Below are 16,563 nucleotides of genomic sequence, written 5' to 3' on the forward strand. Positions count from 1 at the left end.
TGTATTTTCCTGTTCCCAGTTTCACCTGCCCCATTCCCAGGTGTTACCTGTTGGAGCACCTGAGGAAGCCAATGGGAGCCTGTTCATCTCTGCATCTCCCTTCTGTACCTTCGAGAAGAAACTCTGGCTTCGTGGACAGTTGCAAGCCATCTGTACTCTGAATTTATTTAGTCTTGGTTTCCGTCTTCTGATGGCTGCTGTGCAGTATTTGACTCCAGTTGTTTCTTTTTTGGAGGTCGGTTGGGGGTGTAACTTGTACCTTAGGAGGTCACTCCTTCCATCCACTCAGTCCCTGGAGCCTTTTTCATGTTTTTCCCATGGATTGCAGGCTCAAAAGCATTTGTTTTCCAGATAAATACAATTATTAAATTAATGGTTTCCCCCCATTTTTGCATCAGTCCAGATTTAACCAGTCACCCATGATCACAATGACATGAAGTCATATGAGTCAGTGGAACAATGATGATGTTGGGTGGGCGGCGGCTAAGTGAACTGGCACTGACATCGCAGCTGGTCATGAAGTTTCTCCTGCTCTCATACTGATGACACAGTGGGACTGAAATAGTTTAGTTTTGTCAACAGATCTCAGTGCCCCAGTTGGGTGGCCCCTGACCCCCTCCTCAGTCCTGGCTTCTGGTGTGCATCAGTGTTACCACTGTGAGTTACTGCCTTCCAGCCTGTGAGCTCAGAGGGCGTCGGACCTCCTCCTGTGCCGGGCAGTAACTCATGGCCCATGTGACCGTGCTCCTTCAGGGGCAGCACATTAAAAACACAACTCGGGCAGGGCTCTAGGTGGGAGTGAGTTATTTATGGAAAGGGAGATCACGGAGAGAAACAGGCCTCCAAACTACTGTTTTTTTAATTGATGAAGCTGTGGCTGTCAATGGCAGCAATAAAACCGTCTCCTAGAATTATTATGCCCTGAAATCTCAGGCAGTGAGTCATTCTGGTGGGCTGAGTTTTGTGAATAGTTTGTGATGGACCCTTGAAAATACCCAAACGTAAAAATTTTATATGTGTGTGTGTGTATGCCTATTTATGCAAATACTTAGTGCCAGCATCTCCTTTGTGCTCTGTTGTGTATCTTAGTGTGTTACGTATACACTTAAGTACATATGGATGAAAACCTCATGTTTATTGCACCCAGGGCCCCCACCTTTTGATCAGTTACTTTCTTTAGGGTCTGTCCCATGAGAAGATTTTTAGATTGCTAGATTCTATTGGTTCTCTTCTGGCAGTTTTAGAGAGCCATTCTGTGTTATTTTCTCCATTGCTGCTGATTTACTACTTAGGATTTTCCAGGACATTAGAAATGACATCATCAAATGTATGATGATGTCACATGAACTAGCACATGAGGTCCCAAGAAGCACCTGGGAGTAGACGCCTGTGGGTGAATCGTGGGGGGTGCAGACATGTGGTGTGACAGATGGGGGGCACCAGCTCACTCTGTGGGTCTGTGGATGAGTCAGACAGCTGAATTCTAGACTTTTCTGCAAAGCCTGCAAACCGATAGTGTGAAGCAGTGATCCCCGAGGTCACTGTGTCACCAGTGTTCCTCGATCCAGTGCGGGGAGGGTGCTGTGGTGCCAGCCGATGGGATTTGAGGCAAGGATGGAGGGGCCAGGAGGGGACAGAAGAGGCTGAGCTCAGCCCTGTCCCTCTGTTCTCCTCCTGCATTGGGAACTGTGCCCGCTCTCTCCTATATTTAGCTCTTCCCTTCCCCTGTGGGCCTGTGTGACTTCTAATAGCATCTGCCACTGTGCCCGCTGGTCTCTCTGTGGAGCCTTAAGGACTGAAGGCAGAGGCAGCAGCCAGAGCCCCAAGGTCAGGTGGCTGAGGCCTGTGCTGTGGGGATGGGTGCCAGTCACACCCTGGTGGCACCCACTTTATTTACAGACACAGCACAAGTTGCAGGAGCATCACTGGCTTCAAAACAGAGGTCCTGGGCTGATGGCACAGGTAGGGTGTTTGTGCAGGTAGCTTTTCCTCTCCCTTTTTCGCTTTTCCCTTTACTCCTTTTCACTCTTTGGAAGGAAGGAGGCATACAGGAAACCTTGTGATACTTCCAGAATGCCCTTTGTTTTGTGCGAAACTTCATTTCACGAGAATCAAGCAGCTTCCACTCGCTGGGAAAGCCTAAAGTACAGAGCGGTAATGATGCGGCTCCCTCTTTACAGGGCAGTTAAAATGAAACGCTGTTCTTCCCGCCAGGTGTGTTCCTATGACACATAGTCACTGAACCGCTTTTAAAAACTTCCCAAGGATGTGCGCAGGGGCGTGGCCTACCACGGAAAATCGCGTGGCAGTGTCGCCTGTCCAGGCAGGCCCATGGGTAGCCTTCAAAGCAGCTTTTAGAGCGGGCACTGTAGCCAACACAGTGGGTGCACGGTGGGTGCAATGGTGCTCCTCACTGCTGGCTGTGACCACGAAGGAAATGGGGGCCATTTGTCACGCTGCTGTTTCCCTGATGGAAGTCCAAGTGAAACCACACTTCCCCCTTCTCCGAGCTTCCCATTTGGGAGACAGGCGTGCTGAGGGGCCCAACCTTAGCCAGGTTCCTGGTCTACACACCTCTTTGCACACTGCACTGCCCCTGTAGCACAGCAGCAGGCCTGGCCTTTTGGGCCTCTTTTGCACTTAGAGCTGCTGAAAGTTGTTGGCCCAGCATCTGGCCAGAGCCGAAACTAGCTGGGACAGCTAAGATGCTGTAGGTCGGTCATTGAGTGGTGAGTAAGTCTCGTACTTTCTAGGAAATTGTGCACCTACGGTTACTCAGGAGTTCTAATACTTGAGACCACAAAGACAAGAATAGCTCTAGGGACAAAGCAAGCAATTTTGGGTTAAGCGTGGTCAAACCAGACTGAAGGAGAAAGCTGGGCCTCTTGGGTAACGGGTGGAGTGAGCAGTGGCTAAGCCACCTGAGCCTTCAGGTGCGTGGTCTTATGAGAGCTGCTCTGCTGGTCCATGAATGTGGGGGCAAAAATACTGAAATTGACAATATATACCTTTTTTTGTTTAGAATTTTTAAACAGCATATAAGCATTATATGATCATGATAGGTAAAGACCGTGGAGAAGCAAAAAGAAAGAAAGAAAATTCCCCCAACGCAGAAGATATAATCAACATGGACAGTTTCTCGTCTGATTTTATGCCATGGGCTTTTCTGATGCAAATAGACTTATGGAAATGGAACCTTCTGTTGCTCTTGCTTTGAAACCTGTCTTTGTGCGTGATCACCTTCCATGTCACGTGTTGAGCTGCATCAGTGATTTAAGAGCCGTTAATATCAGCGATCACAATGTGTCCTGGGTGCACTGGAGGTGCCAGGCGCACGCGCCAGCCTCCATCTGGGCAGAGAGGTTATGACTGTTTACTTCATTTCAGAGAAAAACCTGTCGACTGGAAGAAGCACAGTGATAGAGGGACATATATTTCTTACCCTCTTAGGTGCAGGATACCTGAGAAACGACGCATGTCAAATATACTAGTGAGTGTTCATTTTAACAAACAGATCTTTACTTGAAAAGTAAATTATTATAGAAATTTTTTAATTTCAAAAAATGCGAAACATTATAAAAATGTAAGTCATAGCCTCTCCCTTCTCCACTAGAAGGTGGGCAGTGCTCAGTGACTCACCTCCACCGGGTGGAGTCTGGAAAGAGGCAGTAACTGCAGTGAGGAGCCTCGTGAGCAAGGTCAGCATCGGCAGTTGGAAGTCACCAGATCAGTCTGTACCCCTGCTAAGATGGCAGTGGCATTTCTGTGGTCTTCCTCTCCAAACCCATAACCTCAGTTGGATTAGGGAAGGAAGTTAGAGAAATTCCAGCTGAGAGGCCATTCTACAAAATCCCTGACCAGTCCTCAGAACTGCCAAGGTCACCAGAAACAAGGGAGGCCTGAGAAGCTGGCACACTGTAGCCTAAGAGACGCGATGACTGAATGTCATGTGCTGTCCTGATGGAATCCTGGGAGAGGGAGGACATTATGGAAAAGCTACAGAACCCAAATAAAGTATGAGCTTCAGTTAATAATAATGTCTGAGTATCAGTTCATTAATTGAACAGATGTGCTAGAGGAATGTGAGATGTTAACCACTAGAAAACTGGGCCAGGGGGATAAGAGAACTTTACTATCTTTGCAGCTTTTCTAAAAACCAACAATTTGAAAATAGATTATTAAATTTTTTTCTGTAAGTCAGAAATTGTTATGATGTGCTCAAAATGAGAATTTTTAAAATAAGAAGGAAAAAGAATTTATGAGCAGTTCTTACAAGTCAAAGGTGCAGTTTTATGTTACTTTATCAAACTATCATTGGATTCCTGCAAGCAGCTGACTGCCCTGTGCTTCGAAGGGAGTAAAACTGAAGAAAAAGCAGTTTCTCACAGTCTTTCCCTTGCACGTCCTGCTCTGCTCGGAGCATTTTTCTCAGTACCTGAGGAGCAGCGGAATTGTTAAGCTTTGGAATTTACTGTCTGTCTTCTCTTTAGGAAATGCACAGACATTCCCGTAGAATTTCCTCGAGGTCCCCAGGTTAGGATGCGGTGGCTGTGAGCTGCCACCTGGGATGTCCTTGGTTCTCTGGTCCCCAGGGTCCACTGAGCTCTCTGAAGAAGGCCTAATGCCTAACTCATCTTTTCTTGGGATTTTCTATTAACAAGTCCAAGAAAAGAAAAGTGGATCTTGTAGAATCCTTTGTGAGCAGCGGAATTGGTTTTATAGGGCAGACTTTGGAGTGTGCATGAAAGACAGTCTTGGCTTAGCCAGTCCTCTCCCCTCTGCCTGCTGCTTCAGGGCCCTGTGTGTATGGTTCCTTCGTGCTCCTGTGATTTCCTTTCTCCTCCGTTTCTTACAAAAAGCTGTGCTGGCTTGAGAACTTTGATTTCCCCTTCCCGTCTTACTTTCACACGACTTCGGGATGCGGGCAGGTTGGAGGTCTCGTGGGGAGGGTTGAAACTTCCCAGAAAAGAATCTTTAGCTGTTTCGGAGTGGATTGGGTCTCACACTAGAACCATATCCACACCGCAGTGTGGGGTACAATGCAGGTCTTTCCCAGGTCCAGCTCTGCCCCGAGATGCCATCTGGTGGGCTTGGGAGGCCCCTGCCCAAGTCTGAGCTCAGGCCTGGCGCTATCATCTGTCCCCTCTGAGCAAAAGTCCTCTGTAGGAGCCACAGCACCATCAGGACTTCTTTCTAGAGCCTCTTTTTGGTAAAAATCTTCAAGTTTACTTTTTTTTTTAAGTACTGTCTTACCCAGTTCTATGTAAACTCACCCTTTCTCCAGTGGTAATCTTTGTCAGTAGTATTTTAGCTGAATAATAACATTTGTACACGTATCTGCTAAATGAACAAGTGCAAAGAAAGGATTCGTCCAGATTTTGTGAAGTAGCCCTCTCTCCTTTCTTGACACCAGCCTAATGCTTTGTGGCTGGGGGACTGTCTCACTGCCAGTAGACAGAGGTGTCCATCATTTTCACTGGGGACCTGAGACTGGTGGGCAGGGCGGCCTCACTTAGGTAACACGCCTGTTTGGAAGTCAGGCTCCTGGGTTCACTCCCCAGCTCAGTTTGGGGCAGGTCTTGGAACTTTGTGCCTCAGTTAATCATCTATAAAATAGGACTAGAATAGAAGCATCTCCTCCTCCTCTAAAGGACCCAGAACAGTGAGTGCCTGTCACAGAGCAAGCGTCCTACAGTCCCCCAGCTGGTTCTTAAATAAAGAAGACTTTCCTCTCCAAAATAAAGTATTGGGCACACCACTGGTCTAGCATCGAAAGGGCAATACTTTATTTTATTGGTTAAAAGATGAAAAGAGACAGAAGCAGAGCGAACCATGTGGCGGGTGGGCCCTGGGGAAAGGCGTCTGGTGAAGGGTGCCCCTGTGCCAAACACGGTCACTTAGCCTCACTCATGGGACAGCGTGGGCAGGGTGTACCTTGCATACCCAGTGACCCCCACTGCTGAGCGATGCATGGCTGCATTGCTTTGGATTTCATGCCTGATGGCTTCTTATTTTTTCTTCTGGTTTTATACAGTCACTGAAGAAAATTAATAGGGTGTTGGACACTATTAAATTCATACGGGTGAACTGAGTACCACTGAACAATGGTACTGTTCTAAGATGCAAATTCCTCGCTGAGCAGACACAATCGACTCAGTACTAACCCCTCCGCCTGGCCAGTCTCGCCTCCACACACAGAGCCCCATTGAAGTCCAGGGGCTCTCAGCAGGGAGGACCTGCCCCGCTGCACATGACCTGCAGCCTGGTGGGTTATCGTTGTATTTGTTCCCTGTGGCCACGGTGGGAAACACTTGGGCTGGCTGTCTGGCCTGTCCCCGTGATGGGAAGGTCACGGTTCCCACCCACTGCAGCGTTTCAGGAATGTGTACAGGACTGTACCCTCTGGGAACCAAAGCTCTGATTTCCCTGGGAATGGGAATTCTCACTGATGTTTCCATGCAGTCCGATGTGGCAGTTAACTAGGAAAACTTTCCTGCATTTTGCTGCTGGTAAACTGGAAGTCATCGTCTTTGGGACATAAGGCCTCAGGCGCCTAGAGACTTAGCGGAGCCTCCCTCCCTTGCGTCTGTGAGACCCCGTGTTGGTTTCACTGTCATCTCACCTCGGAGCTTCCGTATTACTGTCTGTAAAATGGGGTTCACAGCAGTATCACGCCGTGGGTGGGGAGGAAGAGTTAATTTATGTCAGGTGTGTTTAATGTTGCTGTTCTCACTGCAATGCCTCAGGTTTTTTAAGCTTTGCTAATACTTTGGTTAAAGTTGGCCCAGGGGAACTTTACGTAGAAAAAGGCCATCACGGTCAGGTCAGGAATTTAATTCACGAGCCATTAGCAGGGAATTCAAGGTTTCTCCAGGTCATCTAACGACCGTTAATGTTGTTATCTGCAAAAGCAGGCCCTGTTCTTTTTATTGTTCATTCGCTCTTTCCTTCATTTGTTGTCCCTTGTTCACAACTCCTAGAGAGCTGCGGACAGGGAGGTGGTTTTAAACACAGTCGCACGGTTGTTGGAGGGAGAGGTGAAAGAAGACACTTCTTAGGCAGGAATTCAGACAGCCGCCTGCAGCCACGTGGAACCCAGGTAGGCTGTGAGCTGAAATGATCCACCCGCTATTGAAAGAACAAAGAACTTGAAGCTGCATTTTATGGAAACCTAGATAGGAAGCTGCTGCGGATGTTAACCAAGCGGAGGCCTCGGGCACTGTCCCCAGTCCTGGACTTGGTGAGGGTGCTGTGTGCCTGGTGCTAACGCCATGAGCAGTCAGGGAAGGTGTACCTGACCCCAGGAGGCCCTGGAGAGGTGTGATCCTCACCTGCTCTGTCCCTTAGTGATGCACCTAATACATCTCCCTTCCAGCTTATTCCAGGAGCCTTTTTTCCCCTTTTCCCAGTTAGAGTTGCTTTTTTCTTCTTTACCGAACAGCCCAGTGCCAGCAGGGAGACCCACCGAATCTCATTTCCTGCGCTGCAGCCTCGTTAACTGGTTTTTCTCTTCCTGATGTATTTGCATGATGTCAGGATTGTCGCTCAGCTTTTCCCGTCTTTTCACAGCTTTCATCTGCCAGGGAAGAATTTTACTTAATTCACCCTTGAAGCAGTTTTATGGCAATCGTGTTCTTGGCATAAGGACAGGCTCTGGTGGGTGAGGAGGGCGGCCGAGGGGGGATGGGGCTCATGATCCTCTGCCCACTGAGGGACGGGTCTCCGATGCAGGTGGACAGGCTGAGCTGTCTTGAAGGGTGTCCCTTGAAGAGTTCACTCGGCTTCCTGCTGGAGTCTCAGAGCACACCCTGTCTTGATGTCACCTCTGTGAAAGCTGGAGGGCACCTTACCTTAGCTGCAGAGGTCCTGGTTCCTTAGACACCCCCCCCAGGTGACCTGCCGCTTCCTCAGGGAGACCGAAAGCCTGGAAGGTCCGTAAGAAAACCCACGAGGCCGCAGAGCTGGCAGGTCCAGAGATGCGATGCTTGTGAGTGGCACACACTCTAGTCACACGTGTGTGTCTGCGTGAGACAGCAGGAAAAGCTGCGGGTGAGTGTGGGGCATAGGCTGGGGCGTGAGGCGTAAAGGAAAGCATTTTCACTCATTTGCCTGCCATCTTCGGTGAAAGGGTAACGTACACATTCTGGGTCCCCACAGTGTTCTGAAAATTCTAGCTCCTGATGGAAGGCAGTCAGTGGCATGTCACACGCACCCCCTCTTTCTCAAAGAGGCAGCCGTGAATGGTGCCGTGTCGCCTCTCTGGGTGATTACAGATCAGTGTTTGAGTTTAAGTGGGACTGTCCTTCAGGCTGACTCAGGGCTGTCAGACTGCTGGGCTCCCGGTCAGAGTGCCCCTTAGTGCTGTTCACAGTCACTCCTGTTTTGATCTTGATTTAGTATTTTTGTCGGTAACATGCTTCCTTTCAACTATAATGCCTCTCTTGGGTTAATGACGACGACTATATTATTTATTATTTTGGGGGGTGTGGGGTGGGGTGCTGGGGTTAAGAAAAGTTATGTAACTGACCCGAGGTGGAGCAGATGAGAAGTAGAAGGGCCCAGATTCAGAAACCAATAATCAGGCATATTAGGGTTATCTGTGTTTTAGAGTGAGTGAGCTTGGGGCTGCTAGTTAAAGGTGGCAAGTTGAAGACACGCTACCTCTCCTTCTGCTAGAACGCCACAGAAAATGGTAATGAAGGAATTGAAAAGGGGCATAAAAGCCACAAAAGCAAAGAAAACTAGGGAGAGGCAACTGAAGGCAGGGCAGCCGCCGCAGATGCAGAGCGAGACCCGTGCTGTGGACTGGAGCCTGCCTCTCCCCCCCCTCCCAGGGCTGGCGGTGCTGCAAGGCGGGGACAGGCCATCGAAGGCTACTCAGTCCGTGCCAGAGACCCAGGCATCTCTGATGAAAGACTGGGGGTGAAAGGAGGAGACTGGGTCAATGTTTTAGAAGGCCGATCCTCTCTCCTGTCCCTTCCTGCCAGGTACCCAGGTGGAAAACTGGAGGTTTATCCTGGAGACATAGAACAGCAACCCAGCTAAGGGCAGGACTGGGGTGCTTGTCTAGGACTAGCTGCCCTGTTCCTTTATTGGACTAAACACTCGCAGACAGGGAATGGAAGAACCATTCTGGGGACACTGGCCTGCTCCAGGGAGATAGACCTGCCTTTTCTGACAGCTGCGGTTCCCCAGTAAAAACCTTGAGCCCCTGCCTGACCAGTCTAATCTGAAGTAGGCGAGAGCAAGGTGGCTCAGTACAGATAGAGTCATGGTGATAAAAGGTCAGTTCTAAACACGCACCATGTACACTATCACGAAGATCAAGCACCTGGACTAGATCTAAAGAAAGGAGTGAGCAGTCCCTACAGAGGGCTCCTATCATCACCAGGAACAGCTAACACCCGAATTATATGGGGGACCTGTCTCGGTCCTGGGTTAGGTGTGCAGGTGAGGAGAGTTCAGAGAGTTATTCTGTGGGAACAGGATGAAGGAGGAGCCGGACATGCAGGGGCCGCTGTTTCCTAAACCAAGAAGGGGGGAGTTTGGCGCTTTAAAGCTGTGCATGTGTATTTCTGTTAGGATGGAGCAAAGGGGCTGCATGACATCTGCTGTGACCGCTGTGTGACATTTTCCTCCGGATTCTTGATCGGATACTGGATAATTGCAGTGTTTGCATGATGCCTCCTGCTTATTTCAATCACAGGACTTCGAATGTGTAATTGTCTGTTTCCTGTATTATCAGCCCCACGGACTGAAACTTTTGAAGCAGGCCCTGTGTCTTCTTTGCTATTGTATCCCCAGTGTCATCCCTTTCTGGCATAGCTGAGACACGTCCCAGGCTCAGGATTTGAATGAGTGACTGAAGGGTATTTGGTGGGCTGAATGCTGGCCCCATCCTTGGTGTTACTTGGGTCTGTTACTTTACATGGCAAAAGAGACTTTGCGGGTGTGATTTAAATTAAGGGCCTTGAGATGCGAGATTGCTCTGGATTATCTGGGTGGGACCTAAATGCAACTGTAAGTGTCTAGGTAAGAGGTAGACAGAGGGAGATGTGGTGAGGAATGAAGTGTGGCTGCTGAAGCAAGATCCAGGGCTTGTGTTTGACGACGGGAGGGTGCCACAAGCCAAGGAATAGAAGGAACACAGCTCCAGAAGCTGCAAAAGGTTACCCTCAGCCCCTAAAGTACCTGATGTGCTGCGTCAGCCCTGACAGCCCTAAGGGTAGTGAGGTCAGTATCGTCTGACTTGGTGGCCGGAGGTGAAGTGAGTGGCCTGCCTTCAGGACTGGTGTTCGTGAGGGGCTTTGGGTCAGGTTTGCTCTCAGGGATGTGGTCACTCTTTTCCTCTATCAAACTCACCCTGTTTTCTGAGCGACATTTCTTATTCCTTCAGAAATTATTGTGGCAGAAAACGTTTGCATACCCCAGAGCCTTTAGGATACCTGTGGTTTTCCTCAAGCTTACAAATGTTTGATGTACTATGTTTCTTTTTAACTAAAAACTGAGTCAGGGAAGATCGGCCAAACCAATTAGGTGACATTCAAAAGGGGTGAAGTGTGGTTTTGCATATATAGCGAAAAAGAATCAGTTTTATAACTATGTACCTTGGAGAACTAACCTGGCAGCAGGTCATTAAGAAATGAGTGAGCCCTGGCCGGGTGGCTCAGTAGATTGGAGCATCGTGCCATGCACCGAAGGGCTGCGGTTCCATTCCTGGTCAGGGCACATGCCCAGGTTGTGGGTTTGATCCCCCAGGTTGGGGTGCGTGTGGAGGCAACAGGTCCATGTTTCTCTCTCACATCAGTGTTTTTCTCCCTCTCTCTTTCTCTCCCCCTCTCCCTCCCCCCTTCCTCTCTCTCAAATCAATAAAGTGTCATTTCTTTAAAAAAAGAAAGTGAAATGAATACCACCTGGGGATTTGCTTCCCACTTACTTGGGGGGGGTTGTCAGAGTCATGGGTACACGTTTGGGTGATTGCAGCCTCTGTTTTGTACGGGTCAGACCACATCTGCATGGTTATGTTTGGGTTCTTTCAGAAGAAAACACTTAAAAAGTTGGGTCGAGTGAAGCATTTTTACTTTTTTTAGCAGAGCTCACTCTCAGGAAACATTGTGCCACGTCCAGAAGGGTTGCTCCCAAAGTAGTGAGCTTCCCGCCATCCCGTGTTCAGGCTGGAGGGTCTGGCTCAGGGGTGGGGATGCTTTCTGCACTGTGCCCTTGCTCCGGAAACAGTGCCTGGCACGCACCTGAATGGGAGGCTGATGACCATGCCTTAGGGAGAAGGTCCTCGGGGCGTCCTGTGCTGGACGGACAGGCGGCCTCGCGGTCCATTCCCGCCGTGAGATTTTGTGAATTCAGATCCATCTATCCAGTGATTGTCTGTGAAAGAAGTAATTAGCTGACAAGATAGTAAGCCAAGTTACAGCATTCGTAGATATCATTAGATCTTAGCAACTGAATGACCTTTTTGGATTTTCTCTCTCGCTAAAATTTGACTTTAGACCGTTAGGTGCTTTAGTGACATTGTGATGTAAGGGTGATATTTGCCACCGGCTGGTCGCCAGGATTGATCTGGCTCATCTGAGTGGCTAGTTAGGTCACCTCTGGCCCTTGCTCAGTCACAGAAGGTCACCCCCCAGCAGTGGCTCTTTATGTAGACAGTTCTTCTTGACAGTTTCTGAGTTGGCAATGCACTCTCCCATGATGCTCTTCACATAACCCCAAAATCTCAGCTTCAGGGCGGGCGCGGGGAGGGCTCCTAGTGAAAAGTGGAACAAGAGGAAGAAGTGCTGGAAAATGACCTGTCATACTCCATCGGATTTGGAAACCCAAGATGCGATCAGTCACATTTGGGGAGTCGTGTACCCACATCCCTGTGGTATTTCTTAGATTTGATGCACCAGCTGAGAGATGCCACCCTGCCCTGCCCCTTTCTGACACCACTCTGTTCCCTTGTATACAAGCTGAGAGATGCCACCCTGCCCTGCCCCTTTCTCTGACGCTGCTCTGCTCCCTTGTAGAGCACCAGAATTACTTTGGGATAGACGAGAACCTCGGCCCCGTGGCTGTCAGCATCCGGAGGGAGAAGGTGGAAGACGCCAAGGAGAAAGAAGGGTCACAGTTCAACTACCGGGTGGCTTTCAGGACAAGCGAGGTAAGGGGCCGCCCTGTGGCCACTGTCCGGGGCTGAGCCTGGAATGTTACACTTTAGGTTGTTTTAGATAAGTATTGCATTTATTTTCTAATTCATTACTTTTTTAATGCAACATTTCAGGTAATTGAAAGGGCTACTCCTTCATATTCTAAATAAAAGATTTGAAAACCTGCCATGAATGGTAAGTGTCAATGATGTTAAATGGCAGTGATGTCACTTTCTGACAGGATAGGAAGGAAGAAGTGATAAGAATGCAGGGCATTCAGGGCTGAGACAGAGGGATGAATGTGAACCCTACAGTTCACATCTGAATTTAAAAATCAGTTTGAACCCAGCCAGTGTGGCTCAGTGGTTGAGCGCCAACCCATGAGTCAAGAGGTCACGGTTCAATTCCCAGTCAGGGCACGTGCCGGGGCCGTGCAGGAAGCAGCCGATGGATGACTCTCTCTCATCATTGATGTTTCCATCTCTCTCTCTCTCCCTTCCTCTCTCTGAAATCAATAAAAACATTTAAAAAATAAAAGAATGAATGAATGGATAAATAAATAAATAATAAATAAATAACAGAAAACAAGTTTGAAATAGAACACAGAAAACCAGCTGGCCCACAGTGGGCGGCGGTCTGCCTCGTGTCTTTGCCAGTGTGTCGCTGTCTGCCCAAACTTCCTTCCATCGGGACCCAGGTCGGTCTGTCTTTCGAGTGAAAAGTAAGATTTTATACAAATGGCATGACAGGTTTAGCCACGTAGGTAGAGATGATTTATATAAAGAGTTAAACTTGGCCACACTTTGGGTTTTATAACCTTGACCTTTTTTATTAGAGGGGAGTATATTTGACAAGCGTTCCAGAATGCCCTACTTGCCGGTCAGACAGAATACAGCCCTCTGCCCGTGACCTGCAGTTCCCGAACCTGTGCCACATGAGCTTGCTGCCCGGTGCTGTGCTGATGAATAGAGGAGAAAGCCCCTCTCTTGAAGTCACATCTTGTAAATTACTGACCCATGCCGTCCAATTCCATAGCCATTGGCCACAGGTGGCTATTTCAACTTAAAGTAATTAATTATAAATTTAGTCCCTCAGTCATAGTAGTCGCAGGTCAGGTGTTCCATGGCCACGTGGCCATGGCCCCTAGGAGCCAGTGCAGGCAAGGAGTGTCCCAGCACTGCAGGAGGTTGTGTGGGACAGTGCAGATGACAGTCCCTGTCACCACCTCCAGAGCTTCTCTGCTGTTACTCTAGCAACTCTCTCCCCAGAGAGTCGGAGGTGGGGTTAGAACAGGGCGCCTGACTTGCAGGGCTGGGGTTGCCTCTCATCATGTTAGAGCTGAGGCATGTGTCACCATAGTGTTCCCTGCCTGCATGACATATTTGAAGACATGTCACAGATCACAAGGCAGACGTCAGTGACAGCCGTCTCAGCCCTGAGTCACCTGCTGCAGCTGTCACTGGGTATCCCCACTCAACTCTAGGAATTGTCAGCACGATGAGTTACAAGAAGAGAAAGGAGAGGAAGGAAAGAAGATGTGGAGAAATGGGAAACAGCAGAGAGAAGAGGGACACCTGGGAGGACAGCGGTGACCGCGGGCCCAGCCTCACGACCTCCGCTTCCTGCTCAGTGCCCTTCTCAGCTGTCCCCAGAGTGTAGGAAAGTCTCCTCCCCACAGCAGCCTCCCCGATCCTCAGGCACCAGGCGGATCGTGTCAGCCTGCCTGGCTGCCACTCAGAAAAGACTTACCTTTCTTTCCTTTTTATAAATATTAGCTGAAGTCTCCTGTTTGGTCCCCGCAGCTCACAACACTGAGAGGAGCAATTTTAGAAGACGCCATCCCCTCCACCGCCAGGCACGGCACCGCGCGGGGCCTGCCTCTGAAGGAAGTGCTGGAGTATGTCGTCCCCGAGCTGAGCATCCCGTGCCTGCGCCAGGCCGCCAGCTCCCCCAAGGTCTCGGAGCAGCTGCTCAAGCTCGATGAGCAGGGGGTGCGTAGCCTGTGCCACCAGTGGCGTCTGTTTCTAAGTGCTTTGGAGTCTTTCCAGCCGTTTTTCTTTTAAGATCATTTATTTTTAGTGCCTTGAAGCATTTTCTCTCTGGTTTTTCCCAAACATGCCTCTTCTGAGTTCAGATACGTGATGCCTTTATAGTGTAACACACCTGCTGAGCTGTGCCTTGTGGGGCGTACCAGAGTTTTGTGTGTCCCAGTGAGCAAGGGCATGTCTGACCTGTGATTCTTGGGGGTCAGTGGACCTCTTTTCCAGGGTTTAGACCCTGAACTAACATTTGTTCCTGTCTGCCGTGGAGCCTCAGGCTAACAGATGGAAGTGAACAGCGGGCAGTGGGAAGATTGAAGCTGCCTGAGACCTTGCTCCTGGGCCACAGGGACAGTAAGGCCAAGAGCACACAGGCCTTTGCAAGGCAGAATACGTACTGGACCTGGGAGAAGTATAAATGCAGACTGCTTTGCGGAAGAGGACATGTGGCAGGACAGATCTCCTGAAGGAGGTGGCGTTGTCCCTGAGCCTTTGGACGTGAGTAGAATCCCAAGAGGGAGAGAGGAGTAGTTGGCTGTTGTAGGAGAGTTTAAGAAAAAAACAAAGTATGTTGAAGCTGGAGCATGTAAGACCTTGAGTGCTGGGCTAAGGAACGTGTGCTGATTGCGCAGGCAGTGGGGAGCCAGTGAAGGTTTCCCAGTAGAAGGAGACATGATCAGAGCTGCATTTTAGGGAGATTGTTCTGGGAGGAGAGACATGAACGGGCTGGTCAAACAGACTGATGGTGGCCTTGAGCTCAGTTATGTGACTCTTGACATTGTCCAGGAGGGAATTAAATGATGGACAGGATTGGGACGGTGGCCCAGAGGATGGAAAGAGGTCCTTTAAGTTTCATATGCAAGATAACTTGTAGGTGAAACAGAGGCAGGTCCTCAAGTGTATGCAATTTATTCTAAATTAGTGGATTTGTTTTTAACTACATGCTTTAAAAAATGAAGATGCGTATATTTCCAGAATTTCCCAAGGCAGATTCATCGCATGTTGTTGAGGGAATGTGAGTTATCGCTTGGTTGATGCAGCATTACTGCCTGTGGTTTCCTGGTGGACTGTTTGATACTCACAGGGCTGGAATTCTAAAAGTGGTGAACTTGTAGTTGGTCTAATGAGTTACCACTGCACATGAGTTGAAGGAAGCAGGCTCTGTAACTCTCAGAATGAATTATGCTGAGATCTGTCTCAAGAATGAAGGCTGACGTTAAAAAATATGATCCAAACCAAAATGCTAGCTGAGAGCAGGTGACTTCTAAAGTCGTATGATACACAGAATAGTTTTACTGTAATCATTGCTGGTAAAGTGTGGGGAAGGCAGGAAATGCCCACAAAACAGCTGGGGGAACACGTCTTCATGGCAGGAGTGCGAGCTGGCTCAGGCACTCAGAGCTCAGGCAGGTCCACGAGAGGACAGTGTTCATTTCATGTTGCAGGACAGGCCATGCAGAGCCTGTCACCCACATGGTTCTTCTCTGCCCTTTATGTTTCTGGCGCATCCTGGTTCTCCCTCTAAAACAGGTCCCTGTACTTGCCCATAGCAAGTGCCTGCAGATGAGGTGCTGGGTCCCTTCAGGCTGCGTGGAAAATTCCATAGATGGCCACTTCCCCCAAGCCTGACTCCTGAGGCCCTCAAGGCCCCAAGAGACATTGCCGCAGCCATAGGTGGCTGTCTCCTGCAGAATGAAGCGAGTGTTTGGGATGTTGCTGTAGCACAGTAGGACCAGAGCCAAGCCAGGCAGTTTTTAACTAAAGCGTTTTAGGTACTTTTCATGAATACCTGTTTACAACGTGATGTTAAGGAATTCACTTTGTGGTGGCGACTGCTAATTCGTGTGTGTCCCTGATGGACTTTTAGTTCCCCAAATGTCTTCTGAGCCCCTCAGGAGCAATTACTGTCTATAATGAAATAATAATAGGCATTTTTTTATACTGAATAGTTTTGAGGATGATGGTCCATTTGCACTAAGTGTGGTATCTTGTTTACTTGGATAATTGAGGTGATCAGAAACATTTATTCCTCAGTCACTGAATAAATGGAAAATTTCTCTTGGCTCAGTACGGTTCACAGTGCCAGGTACTAAATAGCTCACGCACAGCATGTCACGTCCACACACTTGGGGAGCAACTGTGATCGTCACTGTCATTCAGGAGCTTGTCACTCCAACAGGAGCCCGAGCCCTGTGTGTGGTCCACCACGCCACGCCGAGGGTCCATCTTTACGTGGCTCAGGTCAGGCTGTGAAGAGGTGAATGTTTCCTCTTCTATCCTCAGCCCCCACAGCACCTAGTCAGGGCCCGGTGCACTCAGAATACCTTCCTGGTTGACTCCGCCTGCCGACTCTAATTTATCCTGGCGCAGTGAGCCATGTC

The 16,563-nt window shown here is 49.1% G+C and overlaps 1 protein-coding gene across 7 annotated transcripts in view; it reads left to right on the top strand.

The window, feature by feature from the left end:
- SIPA1L2 (signal induced proliferation associated 1 like 2) overlaps positions 1 to 16,563 on the top strand; it is a 129,801-nt gene that overhangs the window by 47,326 nt on the left and 65,912 nt on the right. For all 7 annotated transcript variants that reach the window (XM_087828897.1, XM_087828898.1, XM_087828899.1 and 4 more), the window contains exons 3-4: positions 12,024 to 12,157; positions 13,946 to 14,134. In XM_087828897.1, the coding sequence (XP_087685023.1) occupies positions 12,024 to 12,157; positions 13,946 to 14,134 (323 nt within the window). The remainder of the gene's footprint in view (positions 1 to 12,023; positions 12,158 to 13,945; positions 14,135 to 16,563) is intronic.

Source organism: Miniopterus natalensis, chromosome 21 (genome assembly GCF_054644295.1).
Source record: "Miniopterus natalensis isolate mMinNat1 chromosome 21, mMinNat1.hap1, whole genome shotgun sequence".
Taxonomy (NCBI): domain Eukaryota; kingdom Metazoa; phylum Chordata; class Mammalia; order Chiroptera; family Miniopteridae; genus Miniopterus; species Miniopterus natalensis.